The 22,297-nt window shown below is 36.0% G+C and overlaps 1 protein-coding gene across 15 annotated transcripts in view; it reads right to left on the bottom strand.

Moving 5' to 3' along the window:
* Positions 1-22,297, bottom strand: part of HERC4 (HECT and RLD domain containing E3 ubiquitin protein ligase 4) — a 157,261-nt gene that overhangs the window by 30,927 nt on the left and 104,037 nt on the right. For 8 of the 15 annotated variants that reach the window (XR_013524948.1, XR_013524949.1, XM_078345821.1 and 5 more), the window contains 5 exons: positions 17,484-17,603; positions 6,423-6,446; positions 4,179-4,277; positions 2,450-2,617; positions 2,083-2,226 (listed from right to left, as the gene is read on the bottom strand). Coding sequence is in view for 12 of the 15 variants with exons in the window: in XM_078345821.1 (XP_078201947.1) it covers positions 2,083-2,226; positions 2,450-2,617; positions 4,179-4,277; positions 6,423-6,446; positions 17,484-17,603 (555 nt within the window). In the remaining 3 variants the exon portion in view is untranslated. The remainder of the gene's footprint in view (positions 1-2,082; positions 2,227-2,449; positions 2,618-4,178; positions 4,278-6,422; positions 6,447-17,483; positions 17,604-22,297) is intronic. The other 7 variants (XR_013524950.1, XM_078345822.1, XM_003734474.6 and 4 more) reach the window with 1 other exon arrangement.

Raw genomic sequence — 22,297 nt, 5'->3', positions numbered from 1 at the left:
ATAAAGGAAAAAATATGTATAGTATACCACCACTTTTAAAAATATTTATTTTATTTTTAAAATTTATTCATTTATTTTTTGAGACAGTCTTACTTTGTTGCTCAGGCTGGAGTGCAGTGGTGTTATCTCCGCTCACTGCAACTTCCGCCTCTCCGTTCAAGTAATTCTCCCTGCCTTAGCCTCCCAAGTAGCTGGGATTACAAGAGCCTGCCACCACACCCAGCTAATTTTTACATTTTTAGTAGAGACAGGGTGGTTTCACCATGTTGGCCAGGCTGGTCTCAAACTCCTGACCTCAGGTGATCCACCCACCTCAACCTCCCAAAGAGCTGGGACTACAGGTGTGAGCCACTGTGCCTAGCCAAAAAATACTTACTTTAAAATACCTTAAAGACCCATAAATTGCACAAATAATATAAAGAACTCCCATGTACCCTTCACCCAATTTTCTCCAGTGGTAACAGCTTACATAACTATCGTCAAAACCAGGAAAATGACATTGGTATGTAATATATTGCTATCTACACATATATATTTTTAAGGAGGATAGCCCATACCTTTTCAAAAGATCACCTATAGGATGGAGAAAACAAGGTGGAGCTTGACTTCTTTGAATAGAACTTATTTTGTAGATGTGACTTTGGAACTATGTAGATATTTTATATTATTGTAAAACTAAATTGAATTTGAACAAGGAATCCCTAAAAATAGGTTAACTTAAATGAGCATTCACTTGGTGGTATAACCATAGAGTGTAAGAATTGTAAATGATATCAAAACTCTATTATCTGGTTGTCTATCTGTATCAGGGTATACCCTATGGACAAAAATAACTGAAAAACAATTTAAAAAATTTTAGTAATCATAATATTAGTGGTAATGTGGGTAGTTTTAGGTAGTAAATGTGTAAGTTAAGTCTGCGACATTCTGCCATAGTAAATACATAAGGTAGCAAGGAAGCTACCAAAAAGTATATAGGCTGTTTCAAAAGGCCTTGGGCACCAACCTTAAGAGCTCTCCTTGAACAAAGATGGGACAATATGAGCATCAATAAAGACAATACCTGCAGTGGACTGAAAAACTTCAAGTATGTTTAAACCCATGAATACATGGTACTTGAAAGCAAAACAAAAAAATGAATTATTACCAATGGACTATGCTAATGAACCAATTCATTCTTTTGAAAAATTGGTTAACTAAATAGAATCATTTCCCATGAATTGTACTACTAAGAAATCAAAAAATTTGAGGAAATTTCTCTATACAGAGGTATCCAAGCTAATAAACGAAAAAGAAATATTAGAGGAACACACCATTTTGCAACTCCTAATGAATTAATGAGTCTAGGCACTGAGTACAAATGACTGCTAACATCATGTAAGACAGCCAACCTCTAAGCAGAATGATTAAATATTACATTAAGGTTTTTAAAACCAATAGATATTCTATTTAAATTTCTTTCAAGTCAGGAGTTCTACTAAACTGATCCATTTGTTTCACTTATGATCTTTAAATCGAGTTAACAAACTTTCTGTAAAGGGGCAGATGGCAAATATTTTAAGGTTTCTTGGACATAGGGTCTCTGTTGTAATTACTTGAACTCTACCTCTGCTATTATAGTGTGAAAGTAGTCTTGGACGATAGGTAAATGAGTGGGTGTAACTTGATACAAAAACATGGTGGGAAGAATTTCATTAATGGACTATAGTTTGCAGACCTGCCCTAAATGACAAAGTAGAGAAATCAATGATTCCTAATGATAAATTAATTTTTCCCAGAAGAAAAGTTAATCTGGTGATTATTATTCAATCCCCAAACTGAAATTAGCAGAAGAAATAGTCAACATTATTTTCTGGCTGACCATCTCTTAATTTATTTTGTTAATTTAAAATGTGTGGTAAGCATCAAATGTGTTTTGACAACTCCAAGTCCAAAGTTTACAATTTCTCAAACTGTAATAAAGCAGATTTTATATGTTAGGAGTCCAGTAATAACTCCTTATTTACTGAATTAACTTGATACATACAGGCATAAATATGTAGGTATATACACAGAAGTAATTTAGATAGTTGGACATTTTACCTTATCAGAAAACCAAATGAGCCTGGAATCTTCATAATACCTAAACATGCCATATTTAGGATCCAATAATTCCCTCATGATGAGCAAGAAAAATTCTTTGCGTACCCCTCCTGCATCCACAGCATCTTCTCCAACAAATATAACCTAAAATAGCACAATGCAAACACTGAATAGTCTGTAAAGAAATGAAAGTACATTCTGGAGACCCTATAACATGTTATTACTAATACATATTCAATAATTAACAGTTTAAATATATATATAATTTTATTTATTGTTTCAAAGACTGACTAAAAACAAATAGGAAAACTTTAAACATGGCTTCTGAATAAAAGTCCCAATTAAACAACAGAAAATGTCAGATTACCTTGAGTGGCTTTTTGTAATCTATGTTCTTTGTTTTCCTAAGGACTTCCATTGCATCTCCTACAATATTTTCTCTACGCACCACTAGAATTAAGCAGGGATTCACAGATTCAATCACTGGGAGAAAAAGAGAGGAGACGTTCTGTCTGTGGGCCTGATCAATAGCCATCTAGAAAACAAAAGATTAACATTTTAACAGCAATGCTACAATAAAGCTACTGTGACTGAAACAAGCTAACCTCTACCGATTAGTTATAGGTATTCTATAATTCCTATACTACTTAATTAACCAAGCACAACACAGTATCCAGTATGGCATACAAACTTAATAAACTGAGCATAAAGAGTACCCTTTTTAATGTTTTTATATTAACATATAACCCATAACTCCATTAAAGTAACCAAGTATAGAACTATAATAACACTGATAAATCTAAGCACTGGTTTTCCTAAAAAACACTCACTGGAGGGTAGGGTAAAGAAGAGAATAAAACAAACCTTTAAAGAGTATAAGGAATAGGCCAGGTGAGGTGGCTCACGCCTGTAATCCCAGCACTTTGGGAAGCCAATGAGGACAGATCACTTGAGGTCAGGAGTTCGAGACCAGCCTGGCCAACATGGTGAAACCCTGTCTCTACTAAAAACACAAATATTAGCAGGGCATGGTGGTGGGCGCCTGTAATCCCAGCTACCCAGGAGGCTGAGGCAAGAGAATCACTTGAACCCAGGAGGCAGAAGTTGCAGTGAGCTGAGACTGTGCCATTCCACTACAGGCTGGGTGACAAGAGCAAAACTCTTGTCTCAAAAATAAAAAAATAAAAAACAAAGAGAGTAAGAAATAATCTGGCTAAGGGAGTATTACACAAATTCACTTAATTAACTGATCAAATGTGCTCACAAACCAAGCGTTTGCCTTTTATCATTTAAAACTTTTGTTCTTTTCTTATGGTTCTTCCTGAGTTCTTGCTCTAAAATGGAATATCCCATGTTAAAATCACCAAGTTATTAACTTACTATTTTAACAAAGACCTCCAAATAACAGGTTTACTAGTTGTTAGTATAGAATCCTACAAAAGTATTTAGAATACCATATGCATTTATTTGAACAAAATAAAATGGTTAACAAGATTTGAAGGTTTTCAATTTTAAAAAATATTTTTAGATTATTAAACATTCAGGCTCTTTTTCATCCTTTTCTTAATCCTTAGTTGGTATAGTCAGATATTCTATACCAGAGGAAGCAGCTCAAAATCTTTTTTATTTACAAGATCAAATGATAAAGCAAACTTACTGTAACCCTTTAAAGTCATAATATGAAGTAGTTTTAAAACTCCTCATTATAAAACAAATAATGCTCAACATAAAATGGATGTGGAAGTGTGGTAGGAAGGGGACATGAAAGAGAAGTAGGAGATAATGGTGACCAACCCCAGGAAAATATTTAATACCTTATTATTAAAACTTTCTTCAAGGAAATTTCATATCTTCTTCCTAACAAGAGATCAAATGCTTCCTACTTCCTTCCTCTTCCTAGAAGAATCATCTCACTTCTAGTGACTTCCATCTCTTACTAAGTATATGAAATGGGGACATATAGCTACCCAAGGTACTTTGTGTACCTTCATTACTGATCCTAGAAAAATTTCAAATATTTATTGTCTAAAAACATGAAAGAAACAATTTTTTTAAAAAAGCAACTCAAATTAGATTAGTAATATACAATGTTTTACCTGCATCTGTAAGACTGCATCTGTCTGTAACAGAGTAGTTTTTGCTTGGGCATCAAATACAAATGGATATGTGCAGATTGTAACAGGGATATCTGCCAACTGGAAATAAAAAATTAACTTATTAGTACAAGTTGATTTGTGATATGCTTATTGTGGATTCTGTCATTTCTTATAAAGTTGACTACATTCTTTGTTTATTCACTCATGTGGTTCAGGAATTAAAGATAAAACATGCTGCTTAAAGAATTATTAAAAATTAAATGAGGCAGTGGAATAAACCCAATTTGCAATTTTAGGGGGCAACTGTATACTTGAGGGTCCATACAATCATATACTGCAAGTATCTTTTGCTTACCATATATTAATTGCAAGTCTCAGTGAATGAGGTTACAAATTTGTTCTAAAATCAGGGGCTCCTATGTTAAATACTGTAACCAGTTTTTACATGTTAGGGTGACAGCAACAACTGAGACTAATGATAAGTAATCTGTCTATTCCTTCATTTAACAGATATTTATTAGTATAATGTCATTAGGGTGTCAAAATTATTATGAGTCCAACAATCTCTTCATTTACTTAATATACAAAAAAAAAGTACCATTTTTATTATGTTAGCCTTTAAAGTTAGGAAAACTGATCTATTATTATAATTATCAGACATTGGACACTTTATAGACAATTACTTGTCCTAGCAGGTAAAACAATGATTGACTGCTTAGTATTTTAACCATGCAGTAAAATATAAAGAGTTATTAATTGCTAGTCACACATTCTTGTAGTTGGAAGAGGACCTACTTCTACCATCGACTCAACAAGACAGTATCTTTGTGCCTGCCCTGACTCAGAGTCCCTGCTATAAGACTTCCAATGAATTCATACACCATAAAACAATCCACTTCTTAGTGATTAGATAATTATTCATAGTCTGAATCTGCATCTTTTTTTTTTTTTTTTTTAATACGAAGTCTCACACTGTCGCCTGGGCTGGAGTGCAATGGCTCAATCTAGGCTCGCTGCAACCTCCCCCTCCGGCTTTCAAGTGACTCTCCTGCCTTAGCCTCCCGAGTAGCTGAGATTACAGGCATCTGCCACCACACCCGGCTAATTTTTTGTATTTTTAGTAGAGATGGGGTTTCACTATGTTGGCCAGGCTGGTCTTGAACTCCTGACCTCGTGATCTGCCTGCCTTGGCCTCCCAAAGTGCTGAGATTACAGGCATGAGCCACCTTGCCGGCCTGAATCTGCATTTCTATATATCACAATGCATCATTTAGTCTTTGTTTCACCCCTGCTGGGAAGTGTATGTAGTTTAAATATTTGTAGTCCTGATCATACTCTCCCTAAATAAATTATCTTTTATTCCATTCTCAACATTCACTCTTCAGTGTTTTTCTTGTGACAAAGTTTACCTCCAGCCTATATTTTGGCACTGCCTAGCTAATGATCATAAAAACTAATTTTACTTCTCTGAAATTCAAAAAGATTTAGATATCTCTAAAGCACCCTTTGGCTTCAAAACTCTGTTTTCATAATTTTGTGCTACTTCTATGTGACAATGAAGAAGCAAACAGTATTAGACCCATAATTTAAAGCCAACTCAAAATGCTTCACTGATTCAAGTGCTGGGAAAAACATACCTACCAACAAACAAAAAGCATATCAAAGTAAAACCAAAATCTGTAACAGATAAAGAAAGTATTTTAAGGTTCCCAAGTGTTAAAAGGGTAGTCTAGGGTTGTTGATTACTTAAACCAAAGCGCTAGAACTTTTATATATTAGAAGTGAGAAAGATATTCATACCAGAAGTTTAACTTTGTGATCATTTTGAGTATCAGTTAATAAATTTTAAAAATGAAGTTCATTTTAATTCTCTGATATAAAATGTTTTCAGCCACATTAAGTAGGCATTTGCTAAATTTTAAAATATAAGTTTGCTTTTTTATATTGTGAGGACACATTACACTTTATACTGGAAGATTTAAGGACAGAAACTATTCTGAAGCAAATATTGTTGAAAGGCACCATATAGACGTAATGTTAACAGAATTTCATTTTCTTCAGAAAACTTCTGAAATGTTATACAAGATAATCTCTACAGACTCAATTTTTAAAAAGACAAATATATTTATTAATTTACACTTTTTAACCACACCCCCCCCCCCAAAAAAATTTGGCTCTTCAATTACTTAGAAGAAAATGGAGTATATCTTACTCTGAGCATGAGCTTTACTACACCAAACTTACCTCGGTTAATCCATGGTTGACATCCTAAGACAGCAGTGCAGAAAATAACAATAATGAGGAAAGAGCAATGTTAGTGTTCAAATTTAACTATTTCTATTCAAGGTAGCATTTCATATATTTTGCTACAGCAGAATACTGAAGTAATGAGGTAGAAAATACATCTACAATAAAATACCACCCCCCCCACATATGTATCTTATATATATCTATAAATGTAAGATCTTTGTTTCAGGTACCTTGTGATCATAAAATTACTGAGGCTTGAACATAACGAAATTTGTTTTCAGCAATTAAGCACCCCCATTTGCAGAATTTTGGCATAATAAGAAAACTAATCCTACGCTTGGCTTGGTCTTAAAAAAATAATTTCATGGCTGTTTCTCTACCCAAAAACGGAAAAAGCATTTCTCAGACTTTAAGACTTTTAAAATCTCAGCAAAATGTTTGACAGTGTTTAGTAGATTAAAATGCTATATGGACAGGAAGAAAACATAAGCCATAAATTGTTTTTGACAGAAAAAAAAAAAAGTAAAACATAAGGTATCTTACATTAAGCGTTCTTTAAAACTGAATTAAGACAGAAAATACAGGAGAGAAAGGCTTGACAAGCAAAAAGAAATGAGAATAGAAAGACATATTAATTAAGGAAGTAATAGTGGAAATTATAACGAAAACTTATTAAACAGAAACGTACGAACCTTTCCACGTATGCTCAGAGCTGACTTGTGTAAAGTACCAGAATCTTCAGAAATATGTTACTAAATTTGCGGATGGTGTCTTGTGTTGCAAAGAATTAATTTTACCCCAGAAGACAGGGCATTGCCCTAGGTTACTGGGAGGCGACCTACAGACCTGTGGAATACCATGCCTGACAGAAGTGTCTTTGTTTGCCTGGGGCTTTAGCCACCGGACACTGTGGTTTATGATAGTGGCTTCGGCCATGTGCTGTCAGTTCTGCCTCCAGAAGAGCTGAGAACTAGAGGTTACCACATGAGCAGGATGTGACTGAACCCCAGTAAAAATTCTGGGTATCAGGGTTCTGGTGCGCTTCCTTGGCTGGAAATGCTCTGTACTGTCACACATCTATGCCAGGAAAGTAATTCATCCATGACTCTACAAGGAAAGGACAACAGAAGCTCTGCCTCTGATATCTTTTCCAGACTCTGTCCTATGTGCTGCTTCTTTTGACTGACTTTTTTTTTTCACAGATGGATCCTTTTATTTGTCACCATTAAAAGCCTACATTTTAACAGATTCTTGGATTTGTAGTCCACATCCATCTGCTCATATAACTTCGGCACCTGTCACATCTCCAGTAGCCTTTCTAGAACTGCTACCTTTGCCATGAAGCTCCCTGGTTTTCCCAATTCAAACTTGGGAGTCTTCAGCATTTTTACTTTTCTAACAAGGTCAAGCATGGAGAAGATAAACAGACTGGCAAGCCTTTTCTCTATCTTTTCCAATGTCAGGAATCAATTTATTGACCACTTCTTTCAAGTCACTTGTCTGAACCTCTTGGATCATGATTTTCATCACCTTCTTCAGGATTTGGCAGACCTGTTGGTGCTGAGAGTAAGAGGTCTTCTGTATCAGACTGTTGCATTTCTTAGTAAAACCAACACAGAACAGTCGAAGCAAATAACCATCAGTGGTCTTGACCAATGAACATGAACTTCTTTCATGATCTATCAGTTTTTGGCCACGGAACTCATTTTGTCATGGGTAAGATCCATGCTGTGGAAGTTGGACAGTTTTGGCCCTGAACATCCTCAGTAGTCCGCTTGAATTTTTAAAACACAATTTCATCATTCTGCAGATCAGAAAGGTTCACTTCAAACACACACAACCCTTGAGGCCATCAGATATAATTTTGGTTCCTTGAGTCCTGGTGACTAGTGTTTCTCCAGTATTTCTTATACTATACATAGCAAGTACTTTCATACCATACCAATTATTTTTAGAAAGTAGACAACCATTTCTTGGCTCCTTATTTGTCACCTTTCATAAGGTGCTTGTTCTTGCCAAATGTCATGGTGCTGCTCAGAGGGCCAAAAGGACTGTTGGCTGATTTTAACCCATTATCCTTTCCTTGTAATAAACTCTATCAGTGTAACAATTTTCAGTGAGTTCAGGGAGGCCTTGTAGCAAATTATCAAACTTGAGAGTAGCTTGGGGAACCCTCCCTAAACTCACAATTGGTATCAGAGGTGAAGGCAGTCTTGGGTGGAATGTTCTCTTTAACTTTGTAGTTGACTAAGTTCCCACATGTCACTGGGGTATTATTGGAGGATTTAAGATATTAGCAAAGACTTTGGGTTCTCTCACTATACTGTGTTAAGTAAAGCCAAAGCAGTGTAAGCATAAGCAAAACATCCTATTCAGAGGAGTAATATTATTGACAAGAGTTTCTTTAAAAAAATTCCAAGTACCAAGTTATTACTACGTAAGTGCTCCTACTGGCAGTGTAAACAAGATGAAAGTCTTTAGAGACTGTTCTGCAAAAAAGCCTTTTAGATTACACTCAGTTTAGCTGGAAGGCAACATAAAAGAATATTTGAAACCCTTTTATAGTATACCTTGTGTGATGTTTTTGAAAAAAGAACTTTATTATTTTAAAGTGGCTTTACGTTCACGGCAAATTAAAAGGAAGGTACAGAGACTTCCAATATACCCCTGTACTCACACATGCACAGCCTTCACATCACCAATATTCCTCTTGTAGGACATTTAAAAAGTGGTATTACTACTAAGAAAGTTCAAATAAGCAAAAAAAAAAAAAAGCCTATAAAAATTCATCTATGGCCTGCTTGATAACTATACTACATACCAAGGAAGTTCATAGTATGGGAGATGAATTTTATCCTTAGCTAAGTAATGAAATATTAGTAAGTATGTGTTATCTTTTTTATCATTACATGTAAATAAATATAGAGGCTATGCATATCATTATCCACTGGGGAAGTCAATAAGATAATGTTAGAATTTATAGTGTCACTAACCCCATACTAAGCACAGTATGATTCGGTTACACTAAAAATTTGGGGAGAAAGATGTGAACTGGCAAGAATATGAAAAATAATATGACATGTGAAAAACCTGAGAAACAGAGGGATGATTAGACATTAGATAAAATCATTTTTCTAGGAGAGAGAGGCATCAAAGGGAAAACCAGATTAAGATAATTATTACAAATTTCAATTTAAGGATTAAGAATTGTAGACAAAGGCTCAAAAATTTTAAAAGAGTAGATGCTAAGCAAGAATAAATTCTTCTGGGAAATATTAGAGTTGCAAGGTGGCCTAAATTTAATGCATCATAGTAGCATTTCCAATGGAAATTTTAAAAAAAGACAAAGGGGTACAGGGGCAGGATGTGGACAGGATAACAAAAACGTCTTAAGTCAACTAAAGGTCCACTGCTAAAAATTCAGCATACCACTTGATGTGAGAGCTACTACTGGCTCCAAATCCATAAACTCAAGCACTAACTGTTAGCTGTTTTTAGAGTGGGAACCCTGAAACTTGGGTTAAGGCATGCCTTTTTGTTGTTTATGAGGCAGGGTCTCCCTCTGTTTTCTAGGCTGGAGTGCATTGGCACGATCTCAGCTTACTGCAACCTTCACCACCCGGGTTCAAGTGATCCACCCACCTCAGCCTCCCAAGAAGCTGGGACCACAGGTGTGCCACCATGCCTGGATAATTTTTGTGTTTTTTTGTAGAGATGGCGTTTCACCATGTTGCCCAAGCTAGTCTCGAACTTCTGAGCTCAAATGATCTGCCCCTGTCTTGACTTCCCAAAGTGCTGGGATTACAGGCTTGAACCATCATGTGTAGCTAGGGCATGGTTACTCAATGCCTTAGAAGCTGGAGTAACAAAGGACTAAAGGAAATTTCAAAAGTTGGGGTTTTATGACTTTACTTAGGCCGTTTTTAACATAAATGGTTGATGGTTCCAGTTCTTTTTCTTACTTTCATTTGCTCTTTATCAATGGTTCCAGTTTTTAAAGATAAAATAGATGCAGCACCCTGGCACTGCTGGTGTCATCTTGATTTAAAGGCATAACATGGGATTTCTCTGAACAGTTACTATCCCAAAGAAAGGATACCAAAGTTACTGAAGTTATTCAAATAAACATGAAGGGTCTTATTAGGTAAGAGAGAAATAAAAAGACACTTCTAAAACATAAAGAATATAAAAAATACACAAACATAATTTGATAATCTAATATATAAGGAAAAAAATGATATTATGATCAGCCTAAGAATCATTACTTATTACTGGATCCCTACAAAATATTAATGCCACTAAAAATGACTAGGGAGCTTTAAAAAACAAGGATGAACTTTTCTGAGCTGTGAGAAAGCACCCATTACTTTAGTCAACTTCTTTGTTTTATTAAATGGGTAAGAAATCTAACCCAGGAAAGTTAGATACTGGTATAATTTCCCAAAACTGGTCTACCCAGCTGTTATATTAGCCTATCTTCCTATTTTGCTGATGAACACATCATGTTGGTAGCTCAGCATCTGCCCAGAGTAAACAACTTAACACAGTAGAACAAATATGGTGATAATTTATACATATAGAATAATTAATATAAAATAAGATTTATTACTTATATAGAATATCAAAGACTGTAAAATGTTTGTTCACCAATTTACCATAGTAGCTTTCTTAGTACTTACTTGTATCTGACATACATCTCAAATAGGTATACACGGTTTTAGAAAAAATGTATATGCATTAAAAAAAAAAGTTTCACTTGAATCTCATCATAATTCAAACAAGACAGACCTAGTATAGACCTTTCTATACTTTATTGTAAATTAGTCAATTTTTACTAGGTATGTATGAGGATATGCATGAACAATAACTAAAAGTATTAGGAAGGGAAGCAAAAAAGAACAAAGAGTTTGGTCGTAACCAATAAGGTATCTTTACAAACAATGTAAAAGCAAAGTTAAAAGAGGATAAGGATACTGAGGATAGTACCTAGAAGGTGGAGAAAATCATTACATAGCAGAAGATAAAAAAGAGAGAGGAAAAACACACATGCTCTTTTATTTTGCCAAGAGATCAGAGTAGATGGGAAAAAAAGAGATAAAAAGCAAAGGAATCCACATGAAAAAATAATTGTATTCATTGAGATCAGTGTCATGGAAAAAAACACAGATTATATAGTAACTGGCAAGATTAAGAGAATCAAGCAGACTTCACAAAAACACATAAGGGGAATGAGGTAAAAACAGGATGGAGAATGGAAGGGAATGAGATGAAAAGTTAGATGTTTTAGCATTACAAAATGATATTACAAGGAAAGCCAAGAATTTCATGGAATTAGTTATTAAAGTTTAGGGATCAGGGAAGTGTATACCCGATGGATTCTTAAATCCTTGACTGGGAAAGAAAGGTAAAGAAAAGAAAACCCAAGATTACGGCAGAGACAAAATTTTCTTGCAGTGTTTAGAATAAGGTAAAGCTACTAAAAACAAATTATAAATAAAAGAACATCTGATACAGTTCACTGTGATCCAGGCAAATATGACTCTCTACGACAATGTTTCTCAAACTGGACTGGCAGATCCCAGAGAATACATTCTTAGGGGGTGTATGAGTGCAATAGGAACATTTTAAATTTAGGGTTTTATGCCAATAATTGAAAGGTTGACTGAAAAATTTTAAATTTTGGGTCTTATGCCAATAATTTAAAGGCTGATTTAAAAATCCAAAATTAGGATAACCCATTTATAATCCCAGTATTGCCATGAATCTTCAAGGCCTACAATGGTTCTAAATATAACCAAACTGGTACCAAACAGGATCTCTGTAATTGCCTAGGACCTTATACTTAAATGATGTGCTTCATAAGTGAAGACCAAATGAATATCACAACTCATTCTAAAAGCAAATGTTTCATTATAGTCACATAGAGAAAGGCAGCAAGAGAACAGAGTTATTAGACATGTCAGAATAAAAGCTACTGACAAATCTGTAGCTTGTGTCGACGTAGCCAGCAACAATAATCACCATTTTATAAAGACTTAACTATGTGCCAGAAATTACTCTTAAGTCCTTCACAGGGATCATATAAATTAATCTTCTCAAAACATTTAAGGAAGGTACTAATATCCTAATTTACAGAAAAGAAAATGAAATCTCAATCAAAAGACACAGCCAAAACCCAACGGCATGTTACATCCAGACCTGTTTCACATGCAAGGATACATAAAGACTCAAAACTAAGGAATGGAGAAAGATTTACCAACCAAATGGAGAGCAAAAATAAATAAATAAATAAATAAAAAGCAGGAGTTGCAATTCTCATATCGGATAAAATAGACTTTAAAGCAACAAAGATATAGTGGTAAAAGAATCAATACAACAACAAGAGCTAACGATCCTAACACCCAGATACATAGAGACTTAGATTCAATGAGACAGAAAATTAATAAGGATATCAAGTACTCGAACTCAGATCCGGAACAAGTAAACTTAATAAATATTTATAGAGCTCTCCACTTCAAATACACAAAATATACATTCTTGTCAATACCACATCACACCTACTCATAGGTTTAAATGAAACATTGATTGGCCATTATTAATACCCATTTTTTTTTTCAGAATAAAGCAATATTTCTGTTCACCCTCCCTCTCTCTCTTCCTCTTTCTTTCTCTCCTTTACTCATTTTTTTTTCTTTCCTTCTCTCAAAAAAAGAAATCAACTTGTAAACCTCTAGATCCAGGTTGGCAATGTCTCTCTCATTGCTTGAATTCCTTTCTTCCCTTCCCTCCCTCCCTCCCCTCACTTCCTCCCTTCCTTCCTCCCTCCCTTCCTGCCTTCCTCCCTTCCTCCTTCCCCCCCCCTCCAAAAAAAAAAGAAAAAAAATGAAATCTCAGAGAAATTAAGTAATTTCCCAAGGATAGAAATGACTAGATCAGACACTCTTATATAAGTTACTCTGCTTCCTCATGATACATATTTATGTTGTGAGCCAGAATTCCTAATCATCACAACATTCTCCATAATAAATTAATTTTCCAATTTATAAATTAATTAATTTATTTATTGAGACAGAGTCTCACTCTGTCGCCCAGGCTGGAGTGCAATGGCCCAATCTCAATTTACTGCAACCTCTACCCCCTGGGTTCAAGCCATTCTCTTGCCTTAGCCTTCCAAGAAGCTGGGATTACAGGTACCTATAACCACACTCAGCTAATTTTTGTATTTTTAGTAGAGATGGGGTTTCACCATATAGGTCAGGCTGATCTACAACTTCTGACCTCAGGTGATCTGCCCACCTCAGCCTCCCAAAGTGCTAGGATTACAGACATGTGCCACTGTGCCCAGACTGTAATGTTATTTACTTATTTTTTGAGACGGAGTCTCACTCTGTCGCCCAGGCTGGAGTGTGGTGGCGTGAGCTCAGCTCAATACAGCCTCTGTCCCCCTGGTTCACGCGATTTTGCCTTAGCCTTCTGAGTAGCTGGGATTACAGGCACACACCACTGCGCCTGGCTCAGTTTTTTGGTATTTTTTTAGAGATGGGGTTTCACCATCTTGGCCAGACTGGTGTTGAACTCCTGACCTTGTGATCCACTGGTCCCGGCCTCCCAAAGTGCTGGGATCACAGGCATGAGCCACTGTGGCTGGCCTGTAATGTTATTTATAATTATAAATTTGTTGTGGTCTTAGAGTTCTTTAAAGAGCTAAACACTAGTTTAGAGTTTAGAACTAGTTTAATGTGTGTATATATTTATATGATATATAGGTGAACACTGGGCTCCTTATGAAATTGTTCTTCTTTAAAAGGGTCTGCATATCCTTCCAAATGTTCTGCAGCCTTTCAAAAATACTGCTAAAAGACCTAGGGTACCCTGGTTGGTGTGTGAGGGTATATATGCAAAGTCTTGGTATGAACAAAGTTCATTTCCTGAAGAATAAATTTTCTTCAATGGCAAATAAATTAGATCTCTTTTATATTGCAATAAATATCTATTATGCTCATGATGCAAAATTTGCATTTAAAGATAGAAAATTAGCCTCCATTCAAATCTTGCTGAGGGAAGGTTGAATCCTTAAGAGATAGGTTATTTCTCCTGCCTTCACAGGTTCTCTGAAGAAAGAGTTTGAGAAGCTTTACCTAGGTCAGAGATGAAGGAAAAAGAAAGTTTTTATTCAAAATGCTGCTGAAGTTAATTATTTTCTTTCTTAAAAAATTATCCCTTGATGCCAGCTACCACTTCATTTTTTGCTCCTCTACAATGCAGAACCTCTTCAAAGTATTGCCTATACTTTGTTATGGCTTCCTCACCTCTAAATTTCTCTTTGTAACACCCCAACCCTAGAATGGTTTTATCAAGGTTATAGATTACACTCATGTAACCAAATTCACTGTCACGTTCTATGGTTTTATCCTCCTCCTCTGCAGCATTCAACAGTCTCTCTTTCATTTTTAAATTTTGGTTTCCCTCTCCTACTTTTCCTTCTACCACACCTGCTTTTTAATCTTTGTGGATTTCTCTACTTTCCTCATCTCATATCCAGTCCATCAGTAATTTTTATCTTCCTTTTGTCTCCAAGATTCTCTTTTATCTCCAAGATGTATTCCAAGTCCGTTACCTTCTTCTATCTACACAACTACCATCCTAGTCAAACGTATAATTTCCTTTCCCCAATCTACTAAAATACAGTTTTCTCATGGGTTTCCCTTTTTCATTTCTGTCCCATTCTGTACACAACCAACAAAGTGATTATTCAAAATGATCAGACTGTTTCCCCTGTTTATTGTAGTACTTTAGATAAAATCCAAATTCCTAACCCTAATTTATGAAACTCTCTATGATTTAGCCCCTGCCCATTTCTCTGTTCCCTCCTCACTCCCATAAGCCATGCTGGCTTTTTTCTTTTCTTTTCTTTTTTGAGACAGAGTCTTGCACTGTCACTTGGACTGGAGTGTAATAGCACGATCTTGGCTCACTGCAACCGCCGCCTCCTGGGTTCAAGAGATTCTCCTGCCTCAGCCTCCCAAGAAGCTGGGATTACAGGCGCCTGCCACCATGCTTGGCTAATTTTTTGCATTTTTAGTAGAGATGGGGTTTCACTATGTTGGCCAGGCTGGTCTCGAACTCCTGACCTCGTGATCTGCCAGCCTTGGTCTCCCAAAGTGCTGGGATTACAGGCCTGAGCCACTGCGCCATGCTGACTTTTTTTGACCTTTCTATCTTGTCAAGCTTGTTTTTACCTAAGGTCTTTTACTAAATGTTCATTGTTCTTGAAATTCTTTCTGTTCTGATCTTAAAGGGCTGCTCCTTGTCATTCAGGTTAACACTCATACTTCATTAGACAAGTCTTTTCTGAAACCTATCTTTACTAAGTCGCCTCAATTTTAATACTACATATTATTAGCTGGTATTTTTTGCTTTGTTTGACTATTGTCAATCTTGCCCACTAGATTATGAATTCCATGAGAAACAAGGTTCTAATCTGTCTGGTTCACCACTGTATTTCTTTTTTTTTTTTTTTTTAGACAGAGTTTTGCTCTTGTTACCCAGGCTGGAGTGCAATGGCGCGATCTCGGCTCACTGCAACCTCCGCCTCCTGGGTTCAGGCAATTCTCCTGCCTCAGCCTCCTGAGTAGCTGGGATTACAGGCACGCGCCACCATGCCCAGCTAATTTTTTTTTGTATTTTTAGTAGAGACGGGGTTTCACCAGGTTGACCAAGATGGTCTCGATCTTTTGACCTCGTGATCCACCCGCCTCGGCCTCCCAAAGTGCTGGGATTACAGGCACTGTATTTCTTAATACCTAAATCGGTGCCTGTTACATAACAGATTCTCATTGTTGAATAGCAAGTGAGTAGACCTAAATCTATAGAATGGCTATAAACCTGATCCAGCCTCAAGGTAATTCAGGAGAAAAGTCAATGAGTCTCTCCTAGTCCAGACCCAAGTACAGGAGGGAAGGAAAAGATGTCTAGAAGCAACCTGATCCCGGGAGGTGGGAGTATCCTAAAAACAGTATGTACTAACCAGACTGCCATTCAAAAACTACTGTACTTTTTTAGTCCTTACTAGACATATTCTAGACACTGTCAGAGGTGCTAGTTAACAAGAGTACCCATCCACAAGGAGCTTATAGCTGATGCCTAGCAAGCAATGAAAGTTATTATATAACTGCTGAACACATATTACATTATCTCTGTGGAGAAAAGTGGGACTCAAGTATTCTAAAATGGCTAGCAAATAAGAGTATTAAACCTCAGTATTTTGTATCTAGCTGCTTACCAATTTCTGCATTAAAATTTTATGTACCTAATTCAAGTTTTATAAGACTATGATACTATTTTAATGGGATAGTGTCTAGTTATTAAAGACTTAGCCACATAAAAAGATGTATGCACCCACATTTATGTAAAAAATCTGAAATAAAACTAAACACATACTCGGCTCACTGCAACCTCAACCTCCCAGGTTCAAGTGATTCTCATGCCTCAGCCACCTGAGTAGCTGGGATTACAGGCATGTGCCACCATGCTCAGCTAACTTTTTGTATTTTTAGTAGAGATGGAGTTTTGTCATGTTGCCCAGGCTGGTCTTGAAATCCTGAGCTCAGGCAATCTACCTGCCTCAGGCTCCCAAAGTGCTAAGATTACAGGCATGAGCCACCACACCCAGCCTTCTTTGGTAGTCTTGAAGCACCAGTTTCAAAACAATAATGCATTTTCAGGAGTTCCACTATGAAGAATGACAGTATTTTCAACACTGGAGAAGTAAGAAGCAACATCATGGAAAATAAATAGTTAAAAATCCATGTCACATTTGTAGTATTTTTTTTTTCTAGTGTAATTCATCTCTTTGGTTTGGCTTTGGTAAAAGTATAATATTTGCATATAAATACTGAATAATATATAGCGCTCCTTCGCAATGTGTTTTTATTTAAAAAGTAAGTTCTGGATAAAAGTTCTGAAAAAATATTCTCATTTCAAAACCAAGCAATTGTTTCATTTTCATTATATATATATATAAAAATAAAATCACAAATTGCACAGGAAACCTACCATTCCATAGGCCTGCTGTTGGACCCAGTTGATATAATCATTCCTTATGTCTATCAATTCTTGTACTTCATGTATATAAAATTTATCATACTGTATAATCTGTCCCGTTTTCTCATTTACCTACAAGAGAAAGTATAATTGACATTAAATTTAATCAGTACTCAAGACAGAAATTTAAAATGCCTAAAGAAAAAAAAGCTTTGGGGATTTTCTTGCTAATTTTTTCTTCCTACAAAAAATAATTACTGAGTGCCTACTATATGCAAAATGCTAGTTAAGTGCTATGGAAGACACAAAGATTTGTAAGATGTGATGTCTGTAGTCAGTACCCCAAAATCTAGAAAGGAAAGACACATCTTTATAACCACAACACGGTATGAGATATGTATCATTAAAGTGCATATGGTACATATAAACTAGATACTATAAGGATTTATGGTTGGGATATGGGACCTTAATAATAATAGCAGCTAATGCTTGTTAAGTGTTGTTCTGTGCTGGCATCTGATCAGAATAAACTTTAGGAGGTGATATCTGGACAAGATATGAAAAATGAAGAGGATGCAAATTACCACCCCAGAGATTATCTACTAACTACAAAGGCAAAAACAAATATTTACAGTGGAGAACACCATCTTAATTAAGTGATCTAACTAATCATTACCAATACTGGAACAATGAAATATAACATTCTTGATGATATAACTCAACAAGAGGCATACATATGATCTATGAAGTAAAAACAGTTTAACCCAAATCCAATCAAGTCTCCTAATCTAAATTCTAATTTATTGCAAATACAAGGGAGAGATAAACTAGTTAAATAAACATCACCATGAGGAAATAATCAGACAAATCCTGATTATGAAACTTTTATAAGAAAACTGGCCAAGACTCTTCAAAAAATCAAGGTAGTAGGGATTTTAAAAAAAAAAAGGTAGGAGCTATTCTACATTAAATGAGACTAGAGGAATTCTGGTACTAAATATGGCAGAATACTTTTGTATCAGTATTAACAATTATAATTAACATCAACAATTATAAGCTTTAGACAATACATTAAAGAACAACTACTGTACTTAAAAACACTGGAGATCAACCAAAAGTAGACAGAAACAGGAATGGATACAAGTAGAGGACAGAGCTCAAGCAGAAAACAGCAGTCTTAATAGACAAAGACTGAAGCTGCCAGCACAGCCAGATAGTGAGGAATAAAAAATCAAAGAAAGGAATCTAGAGGACGAAGCCCCAAAATCTGTGTGCAAATTCCACCTACATCCTTTGCTAACTCTAAACCATGAATGCACAAAGACTTGCCAAAAATAAATAAAACCCAAACCAACTTGCACAGCTGGGGGGCTACTCTTAAAGTAAGGGTTCAAAAAAAGCATTTCCAGAGGAAAAGGGGCACATTTCATAATAATAGAAGGATTAATTCACCAAGAAGTCACAACAATCCAAAACAGCAGAGATTGAAAATATATGAAAGAGAAATCAACAGAACCACCATCATAGTTGTAGATTTTTAACATCCCCTCTCATTAACTGATAGAAAAAAATAAACAAAACCAGCAAGTATAAATGATCTGAATAACAATTTCAAACAACTTGCACTCACTGTCATAGAACTTCACCCAATAATTGTACATGAAATGTTCACTAAGATAGACCTGGACCATACTGTAAGTCTTAATACATTTAAAAGAATCCAAAGTATACAACATATGTACTCTGTCCACAATGGAATCAAACTAAAATCAGTAACAGAAAGAGATTTGGAAAATCCTAGAATGCTGTCAATTAAATATAACACTTCTAAGTTACTGAAAACTTTTCTTGAACCTGTGAGAGAGCTAAAGTTACAAGATAACCAACTAGCCTGAATTCCAAGGATCAACAAATACTTACAAGTCAGGGTACCAGAAATGGCTCATTTGTGGCAGAGAGCAAGAGGAAACTACTACTGTCACACAAGCAGAATATGGTAAAATTTTAAGGATCACTTTAAAGCTGAGTGTGGGGTGGCTTGACAGTATGAAAACTCTGCAGAGTCCCAGGCAACTGGCAAAATAGCCTCTTTTCCATAGACTGCCACTGGGTACCCAGGAAAACAACTGGAAACACGGCAGAGGGGGTAGAGAAAAAGAAAAAGAAACAAGGCAGAAGATCAAGAACCTCTCTCAATGGTACAAGGAATTAGCTGCCACATGAGAAAGGAACGAAGGCCCACCACCCTGTCCAGATCCTTCCCTCACACAGAGAAAAAGCCTTGAGCTACTGAGGAAGGGGAATCAAACCTCTATCTTGTTGCTGAGGGATGAAAAAACCTTCAATTCCTGGGAGGAAAGGTGACAAGAACAGTCCTAGGTTTAGAATCTTCTATCAGTAGGACTAGTGGTCTACAATTGCTAAGGGAGGCAGCAGAAACTTCCACACAAAAAGATCCAAGCAGAGTTTGGCTGCCACAGGGAAGAGGTTAGGTAGATTATATGTGTCTGAACCTCGAATGGAACTTGAGTTCAGACACATATAATTTATCGAAGATCAAGGCTACATCACAACAACCAAGAACCATTTCTGTTCCCTGTCCTCTACCAATCTTAAAAGCACTGAGTAAGAAGCAACAACAGTTTACAACTGACGGGGAAAGAGTGAGAAGAAAACCCCTCTAAGGAGCAGGCATCAAGAAAGGGGCACAAACATTCACAAAAACCATTTGACACCCCACTTCCACCCTATACACTATACTATAGGCCTCCAGTTCCTCTAATGTTAGAGGCCTCAAATTCCTCTAGCATTAGAGGCCTGTAGTGTAATGAAGGTATTTACAGCAAATTAAAAATTCAATCCCAGCTTAACTCCTGAATACAGACTCAAATCCTTACACTAATACCAGACAGAAGAGGTGTACCCATTTATTAGCTTTAAACCTACTTATTTCAGTTTCTTACTACTTTATAGATAACCCAAAATTGAGACATACAAAAATCAACTGAACAGGCCGGGCATGATGTCTCATGCCTGCAATCCCAGCACTCTGGAAGGTTGAGGCAGGCAGATCATCTGAGGTCAGGAGTTCAAGACCAGCCTGGCCAACATGGTGAAACCCCACGTCTACTAAAAATACAAAAATTATCTGGGTGTGGTGGCACATGCCTGTAATCCCAGCAACCTGGGAGGGTAAGATACAAGGATCACTTGAACCCAGAAGGTGGAGATTGCAGTGAGCAGAGATCATGTCACTGCACTCTAGCCTGGGTGACTAGTGTGAGACTCTGTCTCAAAGAAAACACAAAAAACCTGAACAAAACAAAAAACTGTCTAAAGACAAAGCAGTCAACAAAAGACCCAAATGTTGGAGCTAGGAAACAGGGAGGAATGCGCTTTAGGAAAATATTTTCAATTTAAAAGTCGTAACATCAAAATCTGTGGGACGCTAATGACTCCAGGCACAAAAGAAACTATAGCATTAAATGATCATATTAGGAATAAAGGGTCTAAAATCAATGATCAATGTTTCTGCTTTAAGAATCTAGAAGAAGGTCCACGCCTGTAATCCCAGCATTTTGGGAGGCTAAAGCAGGGAGATCACTAGGTCAGGAAATCAAGACCATCCTGGGTAACATGGTGAAACCCTGCCTCTACTAAAAATACAAAAAATTAGCCAGGCATGGTGGCACGTACCTGTAGTCCTGCTACTTGGGAGGCTGAGGCAGGAGAATCATTTGAACCTGGGAGGCAGAAGTTGCAGTGAGCCGAGATCGCACCACTGCACTCCAGCCTGGGCAACAGAGTGAGACTCTTTCACCACAAAAAAAGAAAAAGAATCTAGAAAAAGATCAAATTAAGCACAAACCAAGCAGAAGGAAATAAAGAACAGAAATCAATGAAAGAGAAAACAGAAAAACACTAGAGAAGAAATTAAAAGCAAATGGGTTTTCTGAAAAGATCAATAATGAATAAACCTACAGTCAGACTGACCAAGAAAAAGAGATGACACAAATTACCACTATCAGAATTAAAGAAGAAACATGATCACATAGATATCTTGGTAAAACTGACTCATGAAGCAAGAGAAAACATGAAATATCCTGTATTTATTTTTTAAATTTTCCCAAAAGAAAATTCTAGAACCAAAATGATTTCACTGATGAATTATATCAAACATTTAATGAAGAAATACCAATCTTAACCAAACTTTTTCAGAAAATAAAGGATCACTTCTTAATTTATTTTATGAAGCCAAAATAAACTTGATACCAAAAGCTGACAGCAGTATGAGAAATAAAAACTACAGATCAATATCCCTCATGAACACAGATATAAAACCCTCAATAAAATATTAGCAAATTAAATCCAGTAATATAAAGTATAATATAAATATATTGCCTAGTAAAGTTGATCCCAAGAATGCAAGATTGCTTTAACATCTGACTATCAACACATTTCACAATATTTCTTTAAAAAAAAGGAGAGAAAAAATCATCTGTTCATCTCAACAAATAGAAATAACACCTGACAAAATTCAACATCCATTCATAAAAAACACTCTCAGCAAACAAGAAATGGAAGAAAATTTCTTCAGATAAAATCCATCTAATCCTCCCCCCCATATTTAACATAATACTTACTGTTAAGATAGTGAATGATTTCTTTCTAAGATTAGGGGACTAGGCAAGGATGACCACTATAGCCACTTATATTCAGCATTGTACTAGAATTCTTAGTTAATAAAATATGGCAAGAAAATAACATGACTGTGTATACAAAAAAGCCAAATGAACCAATCTATAAGAGAATTAGCAGAACTAAGA

Source organism: Callithrix jacchus, chromosome 12, assembly GCF_049354715.1.
Source record: "Callithrix jacchus isolate 240 chromosome 12, calJac240_pri, whole genome shotgun sequence".
In the NCBI taxonomy this organism is placed as follows: domain Eukaryota; kingdom Metazoa; phylum Chordata; class Mammalia; order Primates; family Cebidae; genus Callithrix; species Callithrix jacchus.
The sequence above is the reverse complement of the archived record's forward strand: the minus strand, read 5'-3'. Positions and strand labels throughout refer to the sequence as shown.